At 35.9% G+C, this 21,226-nt stretch overlaps 1 protein-coding gene across 1 annotated transcript in view; it reads left to right on the top strand.

Moving 5' to 3' along the window:
- The first annotated feature begins 240 nt into the window (after positions 1-240).
- LOC128652270 (zona pellucida sperm-binding protein 4-like) overlaps positions 241-21,226 on the top strand; it is a 28,131-nt gene continuing 7,145 nt past the window's right edge. Inside the window, exons 1-13 of the mRNA XM_053705207.1 lie at positions 241-430; positions 1,282-1,400; positions 2,845-2,941; positions 3,826-3,981; positions 4,064-4,251; positions 4,332-4,429; positions 4,520-4,647; positions 4,748-4,937; positions 5,007-5,154; positions 6,620-6,698; positions 7,717-7,830; positions 7,925-8,055; positions 11,948-12,190. Of these exons, the coding sequence (XP_053561182.1) occupies positions 241-430; positions 1,282-1,400; positions 2,845-2,941; positions 3,826-3,981; positions 4,064-4,251; positions 4,332-4,429; positions 4,520-4,647; positions 4,748-4,937; positions 5,007-5,154; positions 6,620-6,698; positions 7,717-7,830; positions 7,925-8,055; positions 11,948-12,190 (1,881 nt within the window). The remainder of the gene's footprint in view (positions 431-1,281; positions 1,401-2,844; positions 2,942-3,825; positions 3,982-4,063; positions 4,252-4,331; positions 4,430-4,519; positions 4,648-4,747; positions 4,938-5,006; positions 5,155-6,619; positions 6,699-7,716; positions 7,831-7,924; positions 8,056-11,947; positions 12,191-21,226) is intronic.

The following is a 21,226-nucleotide window of genomic DNA, read 5'->3' as shown; positions in this document are numbered from 1 at the left end:
CTGATCACCATTAAGTTTAACTTTGATTGCCATGCCCCTTTAAGAGAAGTTGTCACATTACTGCACATGATATACTCTAGTATTCCACAGTATATATGTGTGGAATTAGACATAATGCAGTGCAGCTGAGATTAACAAGGTGCACAAATAGGTTCACCTGAGCTTTTCTTGTCCTGCTTAGAATTAAAAGGACCTCCTGAGAGCAGGTTTGCATGTCAGTGTATGCAGGGAGCAGGGGAAATGGCTGGTGTATGTCAGCTGGCATTTGTGTGGTTTTTGGTACTTTCTGGCACAGCTTCTGCAGCTGAAATTTTGTCTGAAGTTGATGTGGTGTTAGAGAAACCTCGTCTGGTATGTGGAGAGGAAAGTCTGCAATATTGGATCCCCAATGTGATACACGATGAGAAGACACTCAGGTTATCTGCTCAAGGTGCTCATAATCAAGTGATTCTTATCTAATTTCTAAACTATAGCTAGAATGTCTGAGACATAGAAAGTTTAAAGGGACATAGTGACTTTTAATGATAGCATACCTAGAAAGGCTTAACATGCACATGTATCAAGTATTTAATGGAAGCCTCCCTAGATATGCTCTTGTGGAAAGGAACTAAGTTTCAACAAAGGATTCCAAGAGATACAAGTAAATTCTACAACTAAAGTGGAACAAGTAAGGTTGAAAAAAAACTAAACTTCCCACTTTTTGATGTTCCTGTAATATTTATATAGATTGCTGTTAGTGGACACTTCCCCATTATCTCCACTTTATTTTAATATCTGACTTGTAAAAGCTTAAAGGGACACTAAACCCACTTTTTTTTTCTTTCATGATTTAGATAGAGCATGCAACTTTCTAATTTACTCCTAATATCAATTTATTTGTTCTCTTGCTATCTTTATTTAAAAAGCAGGAATGTGATGCATAGGAGCCGGACCATTTTTGGTTGAGAACCTGGGTAACACTTATTGGTGGGTAAATGTAAGCCTCCAATAAGCAAGAGCTATCCATGGTGCTGAACCTAAAATGGGCTGACTGCTAAGATTTACATTTCTGCTTTTAAAATAAAGATGGCAAGAGAACGAAGAAATTCATAATAGCAGTAAATTAGAAAGTTGATTAAAATGTCATGATTTATCTGAATCGTGAAAGAGAAAATGTGGGTTCAGTGTCCCTTTAACTATGTACAGTCAATTAACTGACTGCATTTTGTAGTTTTGCAAGATAACCAGGGGGCATGGGTTAGGATTTGTATGTTGTATTTTACGTTTGTTTATATCTTTCAGATAAGTATGGAAAGCTACAGCCCTTTCAAAATGATTCCAGCTGTGGACTCTGGGTCAATAAAGATTATGAAGGATCATTAGTAATATGTGCTGATTATAGAGGATGCTATGTAAAAATGGTAAATAAGTCATTCAAGTTTTGAATATAGGGAGACCGCATAAGGTATATAAGGATCTCTAACATCTCTGAAGGCTGTGACTCTGCAAGCGGAGCGACACGCAGCGTTTAGATGCGGCTGTGCGCGCTCAGTGTGTCCTGCCTTCATTTCTGAGTGCTCAGAGATGAAATATTTGATCTTCAGAAGCGACGCAGCTGCTTCGCCTCGCGCCGCATCGCTTGCAGTGTGTCACAGCCTTAATCATTGGAGGAGCAGCAACAGGGTGTGGAGGACAGCCAAGTTTTGGCCCAGAGGGCAAGTATTACACAGTGGCCCAGACATATCAACCAACGCCTTTCTAAAATGCTATAGATAATTTAAAAATGTGGTGTGTGTGTTTTTTTTTTTTTTAACTTGGTTATATTGTGGCCCTTTCTACAACATGCATGCAGGACCTCCTACAACTATAGTAACTAGGGCTTATATGGGGGGGGTCATTTTACAGGCAGCAAACTGAGGCACTACTGATTTGTAGTAAATTGGACACTGTACTGATAAGGGACAGCTCTGTAAACAAGTGGGTCAGTAAAGGGACAGACGGCATGGTGTGACTGTCTTCAGCTACACTTAAACCCTACACCCCACATATGTTTGTATATACACATTGTGGTTGCTATACAAATTTAAATGGAATACTGGCATAAAAGTCGTATAAATAAACTGCTCAGCACTGGGCTGGCCCTGATTTTAGTCACAAAGGTCAGAACTGTTCCTGTCTACCCCTGAGCAGCAATGCACCACTGGGAGTTAGCTGAACACATTAAGACAATAGAGGCATATAAATGCAGCTAGCTTTCATCTCCTAAGCCTACCTAAGTATGATTTTCAACAAAGGATAGCAAGAGAATGAAGCATATTTAATAGAACTAAATTGGAAAGCTGTTTAAAATTGTATGCTCTGAGTCTTGAAACCAAGCTTTATTTTTGTATAGTGCTTTTGTTAGCCCTGCATTAACATAAATAGTAAGACAAGGGATATAAAACTTCCTGGTGGGAGTCCTAGTCCTCATCTCGATGTGACCAACAAGGGGCGTTGCTGTGTTAAATTGATTCCTGTTATAGTTTTGTCCTAGCTAAAACAAATGTGCACTTTGTGTTCCTGTGGGAAGAAGAGTATAATTTGAAGCACACCATATAAATGTGCATTGTATTTTCATTCGTAGTGTTGCTTCTGCAGCATTTTACTAGTGGGGAGGCTAAAGTGTATACTCACCTGTGCTTGTAGAACAGCAATATAAGCAGTGTATATAACATCAAGAACAGCTCCTATGTACATAAAATGCTTGCCGATCTGACAAACAGCCCATCTCCCTGGGTTTTCCCTGTACTACGGAGTAAAAAACATCTTCCAGTATTGCAGGAATGTCTACTCAGTTAAAGTAAAAATAAATATTTCTCTCTATAGGACCTTGATCATGTCATGACAATCTATCTTGAACAGTATGTGAAAGGACAATGGGAAGTCCTCAGTACAGAAGAACTGAGGTGTCCACTGGATCAAGGTAAGTTTTCTATATTATATACACTTCACTACTAAAAGCTATGGTTTACTAATGCAAAGTATTGTATAATGTATATTTAATATGAGCTGGGGACTGAATTAGATCATTCATCACACATATAAATAGATATTAATCCTAAAACTTACCTTGCTGGGTTTTTTTTTTTTTTTTAATAAATGAAACGCTTGTGTGAAATGGCTCTTTAAAGTGAGGGAAAACTTTGAATGAGTTTTTTTTTTTTTTTTTTTTTTTATATTATTTAAAACAGGGGGCACTTTCATTCATCAGAGTTTAGAAAGCAGCCGTTTTGTTTAAAAACTTACCTTTGTTCTTTTCACAGCCAGAGGAGCTTCCCCCCCCCCACCCAGAGATCCTCTCTTCACACATCAATGACTAATCTGGCTTCCTCCAATCATGGCTTCCCCACAGGGGATTCATTGCCTGAGGCCCTGCCGTGATTGGAGGAAGCCGGATTAGTCATTGACATGTGAAGAGAGGATCTCCTGGCTGAAAAACAAAAGTAAGGTTTTAATCAAAATGTCTGCTTTCTAACCTTTGAATGAAAGTGCCCCTGTTTTTAATAGTATTTTTAAACGGGCTTCCATTCATCAGTTTACCTTTACTTTAAATACATTAGATGTCTGTGTGTTAAATACATAGCAAATGATAGTGTCCAGATATTGACGGGCATGTTTTCACCAGACGTATTTAACATCTCCTGTGGTAGCTAAAGATATTATGCTCTAAAGAATAAGAACACTTTATTTTTTTTACATTAGAACAGCCCTTTCAGTGAATTAAAGTAATGATTGAAGCAGGGATGCAGAGCCTTTTTCTGCATTGTATACACTTGAATGCTAATATTGCTCTGGACTTTTACTTAGTGATGGATGCACCAAGCCCCAGTGTATGCTCTTCTGTCCAGAGGGAAAACAGACTTCCCTGTGCAACTCTTTCAATCTCCCAAGAGGCCTGTCACCAGGCAGGCTGCTGCTATGATCAAAGTGATCTAAATACCCCTTGTTACTATGGAAATCAAGGTAAGTACACTAAGTAAACTTACTAGTTAATAGATCAGCCTTCTGAATATACCCTGACTTACATTTTATAAACATTTTCCAGTTACTGCTCAGTGTTCTGTAGATGGTCAGTTGACAGTTGCTGTGTCCAAGGATGTTACTTTGCCGCAGCTCATTCTAAGCTCTGTCAGATTTACCAGAGGACAAGGATCTGGATGTCTGCCAGTGAAGCAGAATGATGCGTTTCTCCTGTTTCAGTTTCCTTTGTCAGATTGTGGGACTCAGCGTAAGGTAAGTTCTAACCTATTCAAGTAGAGGGAAAAACCTGAGTAGAATGGTGTGGTTTGTAAAATGTAAAATCTATTTAACAGGTGGATGGTGCAAATGTAGTGTATGAAAATGATATGGTTGCAGACAGGGATGTTAGAACATGGCTTGGTGCATCTATCACCAGGGACAGCACTTTAAGGTACTGTTAAAAAAATAAATAAAAAAAAAAATAATCTAAAAATGTGTATTAAAAGCAGCTCACTTATGATCAGTGGATGTTTCTTCCCAGAGTACACATTCAATGTAACTTTGCAGCCAGTGCTTCTCTCCCAGTAAGGGTAGATGTCTTCACCCTACCACCACCATCTCCAGCCTCTAGCGCTGGCCCTTTTATGCTAGAAATGAGGATTGCAAAAGGTAATCTAAAACAAAAAAATTTTTTAATTTTTTTTTTTTTTTTAACAAAACCACTGCTTTCCCTTCTCTCCAAACTAACAATCTGTACTGCTTTCCTCAGACACCAGCTATCGCCAGTACTATGAAGATGGAGACTATCCCTTGGTTAAAGTACTAAGAGAACCAGTATTTGTAGAAGTTAGGATACTACACAGAAGTGACCCGACTATAAATCTTGTGTTGAACCAGTGCTGGGCTACAACATCAGCTAATCCTCTTCTGCAACCTCAATGGCCAGTTCTGGTTGACAGGTAAGCTGTATTGTTCTAGCTGTGTATTCCAAACCTACTGGCAAGTCTAACATAACTTTTTGTCTTAAGGTGTCCATTCACTGGTGACAACTATCAAACCCAGCTAGTGCCCATTGGGAGTTCTGCAAATCTGGCTTTTCCATCTCATTATGAACGTTATATGATGAGTACCTTCACATTTGTGGATCCCAGCTCTCAACAAGCTCTTGGTGGAATGGTATGTGTTTAAACGATATGATGTAAGTCTAAGTTACAAGGTCAAGTTGAATTGCTTTAAGTTAATTATAGCTAGTATATCAAGAATTACACATTTGCAAAAAAGTGTGTATACAACTTGTGGCTTTTAAATAAAATTTTAAAAGAATCTAAACTGTTGCAGGGTCTATTTAACCATTAATGTGAGTTAACATGAGGTCTGCAAGACCAACCAATTTTGATGGGGTGTTGTCCAAAGTACAAAATCGGCTATTTCATATACAAAACTTAACCTAAATTAATCATACATCTTTATACTCTGAAGCTAGTATCTTGTGTCAATAGAAATGCAGTATACTGCCCCTTTAAAGGGAGACACACTTATTTTAAACGTTCCAATTTACTTATTTGCCTCATTCTATTATTTTTTTTTTTTTTTTTTTTTTTTAAAACATCGAAATAGGTTCAGTGGCTGCAGATAGCTGCCTCGTGTGATTTATTGAATAAATGCAATGCACATGACATGGGTAGGATAGCTAAAGAGACACAAATTGTGTAATATTGGAATGTTTAAAATTGTATTCTCAATCTGAATCATGGGGGGAGATTCTTTTCTTGTCCATTTAAAGGGACACTGAACCCAAATTTTTTTTTTTCGTGATTCAGAGAGCATACAACTTTCTCATTTACTCCTATTAATAATTCATTCTCTTGCTGTCTTTAGTTGAAAAAGAAGGCATCTAAGCTTTCTTCGTGTTTCAGACTCTGGACAGCACATTTTTATTGGTGGATGAATTTATCCACCAATCGGCAATGACAACCCAGGTTGTTCACCAAAATGGTCTGGCATCTAAACTTACATTCCATTTCAAATAAAGATACCAAAAGAATGAAGAAAATTTGATAATAGGAGTAAATTAGAAAGTTGCTTAAAATGTCATGCTCTATCTGAATCACAAAAGAGAACTTGGGTTCAGTGTCCCTTTAAGTCTTCATTGATGCAATACACACCGCTGCCAGCTTTGAGCAGGTATGGTGTTTGAATCCTGACTTGTTCGTTAACTAACAAAAAATATCATCTTGAAAAGCAGGACGGTAAGTTAAGGCATGTGCACTTGTCTGCAACTATATGGCAGCAACAATGTTTTACATTAGCCAGAGCACTAAATGGCAGCATAATTACAAGACATTGGGAGGCTAGGTATCACCTCAACAAAGAATAACATGAGAACAAAGCACATTTTGATAGTGAATATAGTTTCCAGTTTACTGCCATCCGAATGAGAACATTTTTGGCTTTCATGTTGACTTTTAAAGGTTACCTTGTATGTTTTGCCTATTGAGCAAATCACATGATTTTATGCACAACTATATTGGAACTGATGCTGGGTAATCGGCTTATTACAGATGAATGACTTAACCATATTAGGATACATTTTGTCTTTAATGCTTCAACAAGCAACTGAGTCTAATCTATTCTCTTGTAGGTGTATTTACACTGCAGTGCTTCTGCATGTGTAGCTTCTTTACTGGACTCCTGTCAAGCGTCCTGTGGAACTTCTAGAAGTAAGATCATGCAACTACTGCTAAATATTGTAACCTTGCAGTGCTTTTTTTTTTTTTTTTAACAATCTAGATGTCCATCACAATGGCTTCCGTTTACAAAGGGACATTGTATGCTAGATCTTTATTTGCATAAATGTTTTGTAGATCCTTTTTGTATATAGCCCATCTGGGAGTGTCTTTGTAAAAATGTATAGGTTTTTTTTTATTTAAATAACATTGTGCTGATTTTCAAACTCCTAACCCAGACCCAATTTTTTTTTTTTTTATATATTCAAAGAAAGTGGGCTGACTGTTCTGGCGAGTGATGTGCTTCCCATAGTAGGGATTGCAGCATCTGCAAGTATTTGCCAACTTCACCAGTTATCTTTAATTGACAATATACATCCCCCGCTAAGATTACAAAGTTCTAATTGTGTTTTATACTAATTGTAACAAGTGTGCTCTATATTAACACATGCTTCTAATATAACACGCTCAGAACAATGAACTTATATCAGCAAACAAACTAGAAAGTCACATAGGCCTAAAAATGTAGGGCTCATGATATCGCCATTTCATAAAGGAACCATAAAATCAGTCATGATTCGGATAGAGCCTACAACTTCCCAATATAATTCTGTTATCAAATTTGCTTCATTCTCTTGTTGAAGAGTAAAACTATGCAGGCTCGGGAGTGTGCACATGTCCTTAGTTCTCTATGCCACCAGTGTTTTACATTATTTGTAGCTTTGTTATACAATGTTGCAAAATACTGCTGCCATAGAGAACTAAAGACACAAGCACACTTCTGAGCTCTTGTGAGCCTACCTAGGTTTACTCTATATCAAATTTGCTTCGTTCTCTTGGTAACAGAAGTAAATTGGGGAAAGTTGTTTAAATTGCTTGCTCTATCTGAATCATGAGATTACTTCTGATTAGACTGTCCCTTTAAGCATTACAAAATTAAGTCAGTCAGAATAAACACAAACTTATAAATGGGTAGGTTAAAGCCTAACTTAATTTTTTGTTTCTTCCCCAGGACAAAAAAGAGCAGAGGACTTGGTTTTGGAACAAAATACAAGATCAATGGTGACCTCTAAAGGGCCAGTGTATTTTCAGATGAATGATACAGAAATGCCAGCCTACAAAGAAGGTATCCCCTGTTTGTGAGAATCTCCTATGACAGCATTTATTATATATGGCTCCGCTTTAAAACTAGATATTAAAGTAATTTTGCTTTGTTTCAGAGTCTAGTGATGCTGCTTACATGCTGCAGTGGAGCAGAGCTGTTGTCGGTGTTCTATGTGTAGCTACAGTTGCCCTTATTATTGTTTGGCTGTGGAATGGCCATGTGAACGTGCCAAAACCATCTTTTAATGTCAGATCCTAATTAAAATATATAATCAATCTGTTTGGTGTGTGGCTTTTTTTTCCTTTTTCTCTCACTTCTAGAATGATCAGACAGTGAAGCTCTGCATCTTCCCACTGGGTATCGCCATCTTAGAGCGTATATTTATGTAACTTGTTAACTCGGCAAAAATTTTACCCTGTGAAGGTGCACTGCTTCTGTCACAGAATGCAGCAATGCACGTGATACAAGATGGCGGCGCCCAGTATAAAATGCAGAGCTTTATCAACCACTTCTGTGATTAAAGTAAGAGTAGCTTAAAAATAGCTGCTGATATGGGGGAGAGAAACCATAGCCTGGTTCGTAACTATACCAGAAGTTTAATGTCCCTCTAAATAATATGAAAATGTAGATCAGAACAGGTGGTTAATTGTGATGTCCTCGGTTACTTACAGCTGGGATTACTGTCTATCCTATATAATTGGAATAAGGAACTGTAAAACCCTTTTAGACTCCCTACCTAATTAACAGATACTTTGTCTCTACTTGTGCTTATCTGAGAAGGAATTCCAGCTAAAAAAAAGTTAGTATTCAATACTGTAATATCGGGAAAAGATATTGACTGTTTTGTGGGCCCCTTTGTAAAGATATGGGGGCGTTTCCATCTAAAGGTCACTGGAGACTGTGTCCCTCCTTTAAATCGGCTTATGGGTGAAGACTCCAACCTACAAAAGAGCTAAAAAATTTGATCTACATCAGTAATTTATCCTAGCAAGCTGTAACAAATCAAATACCTAAGGAACTTTTTTTTTTCTTCCCCTGATTAAGCTGCAGCATTTTAATCCTGACCCACAGGCTCCATCAAGCATTTTCAGGACTTATTTTGCTTTTCTTAGATATAAGTTCCTATATGTACGTCAAGCTATGTTAGCTGCAATTTCAGTAGTGCTAAGTCAATTGCTACCTATTTCAAGCTTTAGTATAAAACAGAAAAAGGTTGAATATGTGCATAAGGTTTATTGATCTGTCATTAAAATTTAAGAATTATGTCTACATTGTATAAAACTAAGTTAACTGCTCAAAAGTGCATAATAGTAGACATGTGCATGGCGAAAAATTTGGTTCGGAATTTTTCGACGTTCGAATCGATTCGAAGAAATTCTGCATTTCGGTAAGTGTTAGGTGGGATTAGACTAGTATTATACTGTATATTAGGTGTTAACCTAACATACTGTATAATACTAGTGTAATCCCAATGGCCATCCGAATTTACGAATCGGTTTGATTCGGCAAAATTTTAATTCTGAAATTCGGTTCGATCCGAATCGCACATCTACATAATAGTGATATACAATCTCTCCTTTGGTTAAGGAGGTGCTCTATACTCTTTTCTTTGTTTTTGGTTAAAAATAAAAAATCCCTAAGGGGTTTTTTTTTTTTTTTTTTTTTTTTTTTTTTTTTTTTTTCCCCCCAGTAAAACAAGTTTTACTAAAACATTTTGAGTCCTAAAAGAATTTATAAAGAGATTAACAGAACAAGTAATAACCCTTTACACTCAGACACTATTAATTCACAATTACCACGTGTCTTGTGGAGTTGCGATCTACCTATGGTTTCACTACTTTTTTTTTTTTCACTTTATAGAATTTGTTAGAGGATATTTATGTGCTTTGCCTAAAACATCTTTTCCCACTATCACTACCTGATCTCTCAATGCTAATTGAGTTATTTTTAATAACGCAAGCTGTCACTCACAGGAAATACTCAGCTCATATAAAAATACCTAACGGTAAAATTAATGCCATTAATATGCAACCCAGATAAAAAGCTTTGCAATAGCTTAGGCACATCAGACCTAGAATCTGGTGACAAAATCTGTTATTACTAATCAAATTGATATAGACAGCCTGGTAAAACAAATATCTGATAAATTTCTCACACAATTTGAAAATTTAAATAGAGAGCTATTGTCTGTCTAATGAAATTAAACAATATTAAAATAGAATGTCTGAGATTGAAACTAGAATTTCGGACATAGACGGTCTACAGTATAGCCAACAAACTTCTCTAAACTCACAAGCTAAATTGATACTCTCCAACTCCGAATAGCTGAATTAAAAGACAGATCCCGTAGATATAATTTAAAAATAGTGGGAGCTTCACAATCTGCTGATATCATGAAATCGGTCTCTACTTCTCAACCCAAGCTCTAGGGATCCCTGTAGATCAGATTCCCCTGGCAATTGAGCTTACAGACTAGGCTCTGTCAGTATGAAGGATAGTACATGCACCCCAAAAATACCAATCGTGGTAAAACTCTTGAAATTTCAGGACAAACAAAAGATTTTGAGATCGTAAACAAACCCTATTTGAATATTACAGTATGCGAATCCTGATTTTCCAAAAAATGTCCTCAGAAACTTTAAACAAAAGGGAGCTTGCCCCTCTATGTACACAGTTGATAAATCTTGGGCTTAAAGCCACCATGATTTACCCGGCTAAACTAAAAAATTTCCAGGACTCAAGTGTTATTGATAGATATTCTCGAAGAGGCTAAGCAATTTATTTACAAATGTCAAGGTATTGGAATGTAAGCTGATTTATTTATGCATTAGATTAAAACAGGCTGCTCTTTATTTTAATGTATGAGTGTTTTTGTTCTTTTTTTCTCTCCTAACTTGAGCTATATGCAAATGAAAAATGCAATTAAAATTCTCTTGTGGAACGTGGGGGGAAATAACATCCCTGATTAAAAGGAAAAGAATAGTTCAACATCTTAAAACAAAAAACAAACATGCTCTAGACTGAGTTTTTACAAGACACATTTAAATTGCCTTGAAGCAGTCAAACAGAGCAGGCTGGATTGGTGAGGTGATCTCGGCCCTGGCTGTTGGAAGGAAGAGAGGGGTTGCATGTGCTTTTAATAAGAATCTGAATTATGAGATTAAGTCAGTTTATAGATAAAAGGAGGTTTTTAATCTTAGAAGTATCTATACAAGGCTCTAATTTCACACTCTGCAATCTATATGCTGCAAATGAATACTGACCGGTCTTCTGGGGAAGTCTATTTGCCAAACTTATTAATTATGTAGATTCTGAATTTATAGTGGGAGGAGACTTTAATAGTGTGTTTAATACCCATCTTGATATCTTTAAATCATTGAAGGTTAAAAGATATAAAAAAAGAAGCTAAAGTTTTATCTAATTTTGCAAAAACCTTAAAATTAAGATGTCTTGAGTCTTCAGCACCTGGATGAGAGATCTTATACATGTGAATCCAGGACATATAGGACCTTTTCTAGAACTGATGCTTTTAATTAGTGAATCTCTTCTGGGTGCTGAGGTCTCCTCTGACATCGCAAATTTAATTTAAGACCACACAATCATTTCCCTAACTATTCATCGACTCTGATAGACAGAAACAAAATGCAAGCTTTTTCTTCCCCTCATTTTTACTTACGAATATTAGATTCAGAAATTGGATGCTATCTAAGTGGAGGGAATTTATAAATTTTAATAAAGATTTACCGAAAATAGAAATTCTCTGGGAGATGGCGAAAGCCGCCTTTAGATGGGAAATTATAGCCTATATGTCTAGAAGAAAGAATATTTTGGGTAGCAGAGAAATTCAGCTTGCCAACCAATTGAAGAACAAATATGTGAGATATTTAGAGAATCCAAACAGAGTGAACTAGACAGAATACCAAAAGGCAAAACTAGAGAGAATATTTTCTAAATCAACTAGCTCAAAGGGACATTAATAACAATGCATTGTTTAATAGATACAGTATTCCCCTAAATCGGTCAAATTCCTGGCTAATCTAGTTAAAAGCAGGAAGAAAAATAATTCTATTGGAGCAATCTCAATAGATGGTAGATTACCTAAAGATATTCTGACCCTGTTTAACTGTTTTTTTCCCAGAAATTATATTCACAGGATAATATTAACCAAGACGCTAAGAATAAATTCTGGGACAATTTTATTATTCCAAAGATTCAACTGGATCAATTGCTTATGCTTAATAAGGATATATCAATTGAGGAAATTATACAAGCTATTCAGAGCTCTGTAAATGGAAAGGCAATTGGTCCAGATCAAATGCCAATTGAGTTGTACAAAGTCCTGCAAGACGATATCCCCCCCATCCTTATCAGTCTATATCAGGTGTGGGCAAGAGGTAGATCGGGGTCTACCAGTGGACCGCAAGTGAATTTTGAGGTGACCGCCTGGAAGATTTAGAAAGTCTGCATAATAAGAGAAACGTTTCTCACACATCTAGATTCTGAGTGAAGAGCCTCGTCACCGTAGATGTATGAGAAATGTTTCTCTTATGCAGACTTTTGAAATCGGCTATGAGTCTATGACGGCGGTATGTGTACTTCAGCATGCGCAATGGGGCTGTAACTGAACTCGCTGCCACAGCTTTGGTTACTGCCTGTCCCAAGCTCTCCTACTTTTTGTCTCGAGCGATCAGTCCATAGTACAGACTCTTCATGCACTAGATTGAGATGATGCTTGTTATCCTTGGGTTTGGCAGTTCCAGGTCTTGCTCCGTTTGATATTCTACTGCTACTTTCTAGTTCTGTCATGTGTTACTTGTCACCAGGCACTGCTGGGTGAATGGTCTGGTGTTGTTTTTCCGCCAGGGTCTGTTACTCCCCTCAGGTTCTTTTAATTACTCTGTACCAGGCTTTGATGCTGCTCTCTGATACTTTCTCTGACACACTAATATTAGCTATACTTTGTGCTAGTTTCTGCAGCTTTCTGTCCCCAAAATTTGTTGTCACCAGATTGCGCAGGTCAGTGCTGTTGCTGCTATACTAGTCTCTGGTTGCTGTGTAAGGTGGTATAAAGCCTGCAGGTCCTTCCGCTGTCACTGTCCCCACTATTTGCAGTAGTCTTCAACTAGTAGCGGACGGATGTAGAGCAGCAAACAGGACCTGCCCCCTAATCAATTAATCTTTGTAGAATGAGTCTGTCTATGATTAGCTGAGAATAGTTAATTGTCATCGTTGTACCTGAGCTGTGGGTTTCCCATGTGTTCCAGGCTTGACTACTCCACTAGCCCTAGACCCGAGCCATCTTGATTGTGAGACTACTTATTCATATGCAGGTGCGGTACACAGATAAGGTTGCTTGAAGGTCCCAGTCTGACGTAAAGAGAGAGCTCTCGCAGTAAGTAAAGAGTGTGGCTGTATTTATTATTAAAGAGCGCGGCTGATTTTTAAAGCTGTATCATTTGTGGCAAAAATCTAATTTTCAGCCATCAGGTCCTATTTGTGGCAAAAATACAATTTACAGCCAGCGACTGGTGTTTTTTTTTTTATTTAGTTAGGTGACCACGTCACTTGGAATAAAATTAGAGGTAGCCCTTGCCTTACAAAAGTCTGCCCACCCCTGGTCTATATAATAACTATTTCTTTAATAATGTTAAACCTTCAAGATATTTCACAGCTTCCAATGTTGTGCTTATTTATAAAAAAGACAGACGCAGAGTCAATGAATGCTTATCGCCCCATATCATTACTTAACACTGACTATAAAATCTTAGCTAGTATCATTGCTAACAGGCTCAAGAAAATTATAGGTGGTATAATACACACAGATCAGACTGGCTTTATGCCAGGTAGGACCTCACAGAAAAATATTAGGACAGCCATGTTGACTATTGTTTGATTCCATCTCCCGGGATAATCTATTTACAGTATTGGACAAGTTAGGTCTCTCAGGGAATTTTATTAATTATATTAAATCAATATATCAAAAGCCGATTTCTTATATCAATGTAAACGGTTTATCTTCACCAAGCATAACGCTACAAAAAGGAACTAGACAGCGTTGTCTCCTATCGCCATTACTCTTCAACATTGCCTTGGAGCCATTAGCAATTCAATGTAGGAAACAATTAGAAGGGGTCTTAATTGGTAATAAGAGAATTGCCCTATCCTTATACGCAGATGATATACTCTTCTATGTAGGCAATACTAGAAGAAATATACCACTCATTCTTAATATTGTCTCTGAATTTAGTAAATTTTCGGGCTATAAAATAAATCTAAACAAGTCAGAAATTCTTTGGATCTCCAAAAAGACAGATAGCCAATTATTAAATCCTTGTAGACTAGCAACTGGGAAAATTAAATATCTAGGAATACTTTTAACTAAAAGGTGATCCTGGTGATTGGTATGGTCTGAATTTCACCCCGATATGGCAGAAACTGGGCTAAGCTACCATTTACTCTATCAGCTAGAATATCACTTATTAAAATGATTCTCTTCCCTAAAATTTAATTTCTGCTGCAAAATATTCCTATATTTATTAGTGGTAAAGATATACAAAGATTTAACTCACAATGTTCACGATTTTTATGGGGTAAAGGAAAACCGCGTATTGCTCTTATGAAATATAACATTTTACAATTGGACCTGTATGGTCAAAGTTGCTCTCGACTTGCTTACAGGTTTAGACTATATTACAAATGAGAGAATTATTCTCACAGCGCTAGAAGGACCTATAGCTCCTATCTAAAATGGGCCCCCAATGCCCATGGGAAGAGTACCAATAGAAGATAAGTTAAGAGTGGAGCGCCAACAAAGGCAAGGTCTGGTGTGTGTGTGAGGGATGTGTTCACACTATCTTATGTGGGGGCTATATCCCTGTGATTAACTGCAAAAGTTAATAATGGTTACTAAAATGATAAAGATAAAAGTAATAACACAATTTTAATACAAACACAAATTACATCACTAAACATGGATCCATGGTACATAAAAACATATATATATATGTATACATATTTATAAAAACAATTCTAAAAAACAATTCTAAAAAACACAACACTTAAAATATAGGTTTGGATACCAGGGGGAATATGTCCCTCCAAGAGAAAGTTACAATATTGTTAGAACTAATATTGGTATGTAAATCGTAGAGGTGGTTGAACTCAACTACCCTCTATAACATTGGGTTCAGGGCTACCCGAAAATGGTTCAAATCACTGGTAGGTTGGTTCCTACTAGTCTGATCGATGCAATATACAAATTGTACAGAAGCAGAGAAATATATAAAAATATGAGAAAATACAGATAAAAATTCACAACGTGGTGTGTATCATATGTGAAAATACAGATAAAAATTCAGATAATACAGATAAAAATTCACAACGTGGTGTGTACCATATGTGAAAAAGGGAGAAAAATGGTTATAAAAGAAGGTGATCACAGATTGTACTAGTGTGTACACAAACTAGTGTTGATCAAAAAATGATTCCAAAAAAGTGATAACAAAAAATTCTTGAAAAATAAAACTATAAACCTGTGTGAAAAAAAATATATGTGTAAAAAAATGTGTGACAAATCACACAGTGAGTGATGTGTGAGATGGTGAGTGGAAAAGGAGTTTGTTTGAAAAAGTACAAAATACAAATAAATACAATAAGAAAACAAAAATATATTCCTAGAAAACGTCCCCAAAAGTCATAAAAATGAAACTCAAATTAGTTCCAAATTAGTGTCCATAACAATCAGATGGTGGTGACATTAAGGTGATCCTGATAGAGATTGTATCCAAAAATAAATAATAGTTAATGGTTCCGATAAATAGTTCAAATCCTCAAGATTGTGCAATAGTTAAACAGTTCAAATCCTTGATGTCAAGGTAAAGAAAAATAGATATAACAATGTGAAAAAAATGTGAAAAAAATGATGAAATAAAAGTAGAAGGCTGGGAAATCCTCAAAACCTAAAAACAGAAGAAAAATAACATAGTATAGTAATGTTTAGATAATAATAAATCATGAAAAATAGCTCACCATATAGTTGCCAACGCGTTTCGGCCCACAGCTTGGGCCTTTCTCAAGACATCTAAACATTACTATACTATGTTATTTTTCTTCTGTTTTTAGGTTTTGAGGATTTCCCAGCCTTCTACTTTTATTTCATCATTTTTTTCACATTGTTATATCTATTTTTCTTTACCTTGACATCAAGGATTTGAACTGTTTAACTATTGCACAATCTTGAGGATTTGAACTATTTATCGGAACCATTAACTATTATTTATTTTTGGATACAATCTCTATCAGGATCACCTTAAGGTCACCACCATCTGATTGTTATGGACACTAATTTGGAACTAATTTGAGTTTCATTTTTATGACTTTTGGGGACGTTTTCTAGGAATATATTTTTGTTTTCTTATTGTATTTATTTGTATTTTGTACTTTTTCAAACAAACTCCTTTTCCACTTACCATCTCACACATCACTCACTGTGTGATTTGTCACACATTTTTTTACACATATATTCTTTTCACACAGGTTTACAGTTTTATTTTTCAAGAATTTTTTGTTATCACTTTTTTGGAATCATTTTTTGATCAACACTAGTTTGTGTACACACTAGTACAATCTGTGATCACCTTCTTTTATAACCATTTTCTCCCTTTTTCACATATGGTACACACCACGTTGTGAATTTTTATCTGTATTATCTGAATTTTTATCTGTATTTTCACATATGATACACACCACGTTGTGAATTTTTATCTGTATTTTCTCATATTTTTATATATTTCTCTGCTTCTGTACAATTTGTATATTGCATCGATCAGACTAGTAGGAACCAACCTACCAGTGATTTGAACCATTTTCGGGTAGCCCTGAACCCAATGTTATAGAGGGTAGTTGAGTTCAACCACCTCTACGATTTACATACCCATATTAGTTCTAACAATATTGTAACTTTCTCTTGGAGGGACATATTCCCCCTGGTATCCAAACCTATATTTTAAGTGTTGTGTTTTTTAGAATTGTTTTTTAGAATTGTTTTTATAAATATATATACATATATATATATATGTTTTTATGTACCATGGATCCATGTTTAGTGATGTAATTTGTGTTTGTATTAAAATTGTGTTATTACTTTTATCTTTATCATTTTAGTAACCATTATTAACTTTTGCAGTTAATCACAGGGATATAGCCCCCACATAAGATAGTGTGAACACATCCCTCACACACACACCAGACCTTGCCTTTGTTGGCGCTCCACTCTTAACTTATCTTCTATTGGTACTATATTACAAATGATCAAGGGGAAGAGGCTCCAGATTCACCCTACTCTCTCAAGGCCTTATTACACCAGAAACATTTTAAACTTCTCGAAAAAACACCCTTTAAATATACTATATACAATATTTTATTAGCTTGGAAGAAAATTTGCCAGAGTCTCCATATTGAACATAAAACCTCACTATCTGACAATAAGGGGCAATCCACAGTTTGAAAGTGGCTTTGAATCCTATGCCTTTAGCTCCTGGTCTCAAAAAGGGCTTAATTATATTATTCAATTAATTGATACAAAGACCAAGTCTGTTAAGTCCTTTGACTCATTGGTCAGGGAGTACGAACTAGAGAGAAATCACTTATATGCTTATTTGCAAACTAGACACTTCATTAATACCCACAAACTAACATATTTTAACCCATAGACTCTAGGAGAAATTAATACAATTATCAATATATATCGCTCTGGGAAACATTCAATTTCTTTCCTATCTAAAACTATAATATCTATAAAGATAAAATTCTGGATCTTTTTGCTAAATGGAGCAATGATTTTAAAGACTTGAATTTTGAATATTTTAAAAAGAGTTTTGCTCTGGATTTCTGAATATACATCTGCTGTTTCTCTTAGAGAATCGCATATTAAATTACTTAAAGGGACACTGAGCCCAAATTTTTTCTTTCATGATTTAGATAGAGCATGCAATTTTAAGCAACTTTCTAATTTACTCCTATTATCACATTTTCTTCGTTCTCTTGCTATCTTTATTTGAAAAAGAAGACATCTAAGCTTTTTTTCTTGGTTCAGGATCTGGACAGCACTTTTTGATTGGTGGATGAATTTATCCACTAATCAGCAAGGACAACCCAGGTTGTTCACCAAAAATGGGCCGGCATCTAAACTTACATTTTTGCATTTCAAATAAGAAAAAATTTGATAATAGGAGTAAATTAGAAAGTTGCTTAAAATTTCATGTGCTATCTGAATCACGAAAGAAAAAATTTGGGTTCAGTGTCCCTTTAATAGATCTTACTTTACTCCCAATATGATGATTAAATGGCATACGCTGTGTATCATCTTGTGCTTGAGATGTAGTCTTCCTGAGGCAGATCTCTTACATGCCTTTTATTTATGTCCTAAAATTCAGAATGTTTGGTGTAAAATCGCATTTTGGCTTAAAGTGAATGTAAACTCAGCTATACACGTTTAAGCCATATTACCAATCAATACAATTTAGGGGCACTTTCATTCATCGTTTTTCCTAATTTTCTTTTTAAAATGTAATAAATACCTATTCATCTTCTATTTTCTACCGCGCTTCCTCCGCCCGCAATTTTGTCCCACTTTTAGAGAATGATTGACAACTACGATTGCCAATCCTTTCCCCCCGCCCCGGGGCGTTCAACCCCTTTTTTAAACGTCATGCGCTTCTTCTGCACATGCGTTAGAATATATTGTGCTGGTTCTGAGCGATGCGCGTCCATGCGACGCGCATGCTCTATAGGAATCAATTGGATGCGCAGGGTAACGCATGCGCCTTGTAACTATCTAACATGTTAACACTTGTGCATAGTAATTACATTGATTTTGAATGCATGCGCATATTAAGTAGATAGGTTGTTAACACATGCGCATATTAAGTAAATAGGTTGTTAATGCATGCGCATAGTAAGGGCTCCACGGGTGCGCGCTTCAGGACCGCTCTATGCGTCACCCTCTGTATACCATGGAAGTGCAGGATGGGAGGAGTGTAATCTCATAACGGACCCAAGTTAGTATTTAAAATATATAATAAACCATTTATTTATTTTTTTTAATAAAAGGTAGCGGTTTAAGTACAGATGTATTCACCAAATATTAGGAGGCTTCACTTTAATACATTTCTCCCAAATAAAATTAAACTTGATGGAAAAGATTTTCTTTCTTTCTAAAAGTGATGTGCCAAACAAACGGCTGATTAACACTACTATCTTAGTTGCTAGGCAGATGGTTTTAAAAAGTTGGAAAGACAAGAGAGCACCAAGTATTGCTGCATTTATTAAAAGTATGCTATTTCAACTAGCAGTAGACTTAAAAGACCCCTTGATATTTTCAGATACTAAACTCAAGGCTTTCCTGGCAAAATGGGAGAACGTTATCATGTCACATTCCCATAAAATTCAAACACAGATTATATACCCTTTGCAGGCTTCCCCTCTCTTCCTTCATTGTTGTTAAATCACTATCCCGCACATTGGAGACAAATGATAACCTAAATAATTAAAAGGAAAAAGAAAAGAAAAGGAAAAAAAATAATTAAATTTTTTTTTCTCCCCAGTTTTTCATGTTTTATCTGGGCCCATTTTTTTAAAGGGACAGTCAAGTCCAAAAAAACTTTCATGTTTCAAATAGGGCATGTAATTTTAAACAACTTAGCAATTTACTTTTATCACCAATTTTGCTTTGTTCTCTTGGTATTCTTAGTTGAAAGCTAAACCTAGGAGGTTCATATGCTAATTTCTTAGACCTTGAAGGCCGCCTCTAATCTAAATGCATTTTGATAGTTTTTCACCACTAGAGGGCATTAGTTCACGTGTTTCATATAGATAACATTGAGCTCATGCACGTGAATATACCATGGAGGCAGCTCTGATTGGCTAAAATACAAGTCTGCCAAAAGAACTAAAATAAGGGGGCAGTCTGCTGAGGCTTAGATACAAGGTAATTACAGAGGTAAAACGTGTATAATTTCAACTGTGTTGGTTATGCAAAACTGGGGAATTGGCAATTAAGAGATTATCTATCTTCTAAAACAACAAATATTCTGGTGTTGACTGTCCCTTTAAAGTAATATTGAAAATCCCCAATTCAGATATAGAAAGTTAGTAGGTTTATCAAGATATTAAATTGCTGAGCCCTCTTCTTTCTTTTTGTTTTTCTTCTTATTGACTGTCAGAAACACGGTTCTTCTCTAAAAGCAAATCTACATATGTCAACATTTAGCAGAGAATTATTGTAACATATTATTTATCGTCGGCTGTATAACACATCATCTTGTATAAATTTTCTTGGTTCCCGAGGAATCTGGAAATGTATCATGAATTGGTTTGTAAATAAAGATTGTAGAGCCTTAGACGGGCAGGAACACACCTTATGGCAAATTGATGATAGCCAAAAAGTTTAATTTTTTATCAGGAAAAACAAAGATGTTCATGTCATTGCTGTAGATTAAATGGTGACAAAAGAGACCAGACTAATGTGACGATAAGGAAGTTGTTTCTTATTCAAAATTTGTCAGACTGCTTTAAATTGTGTTTAAAATGACTCATAAAATGTAGTTAGAGGTGAATTCTCTATATACAAACTGGAAACAAAGGGCAAATTGACATCCAAAATATTAAAACATTTAATAAGTAAATGATATGTACAAAGGGTTAATTATCATTGGGCCACTGATTTCCCTATGAATATACCTAGAGTAGATCCCCCTCCATGACTTGGATTTTTTTTAGCCTGGCCTAATTGTGTTTTTAGTTGCTGGAATTGATGTCATTGCCAATACTGGCATAGATGCTGTAATTCACAAAAATAATGTCACAGAGTGGGATTTACACTATGCATATTCATAGTGAAATCAGTGGCCGAATGGTCATTATCCATTTGAAAATATAATTTATTAAAAAAATTTGAATTACAGCCCCTATGCCAGTATTGACATCAATTTCTGCGCCTAAAACACCATTGGATCAGGCAAAAAATAATTCCATGTCATGGAGGGGGATCTACCCTACGCATATTCATAGTGAAATCAGTGGACAAATTGTCATTAACCCTTTGAAAATATCAGTTAAAAATTAGACACAGAAATGTATGCCAACACTGGCATAGGAGCTGTAATTCGCAAACACCATTGGGCTAGGCTAAAAAACAATTTTATTTTATGGAGGGGGATTTATCCTACATATACATAATGAAATCAGTGGCCCAATGGTTATTAAAATATCACTTATTCAAACTTGTAAGTTACAGCACCTATGCCAGTGTGGGCATTCATTTCTGTGCCCAAAACATCATTGGGCAAGGATAAAACAAATGTCATGTAGGGGGTTCTATCCTACATAAGTTCACAGTATAATCAGTGGCCCAATGGTA

Source organism: Bombina bombina, chromosome 3 (genome assembly GCF_027579735.1).
Source record: "Bombina bombina isolate aBomBom1 chromosome 3, aBomBom1.pri, whole genome shotgun sequence".
NCBI lineage: Eukaryota > Metazoa > Chordata > Amphibia > Anura > Bombinatoridae > Bombina > Bombina bombina.
This window is presented reverse-complemented; position numbering and strand designations above follow the sequence as displayed.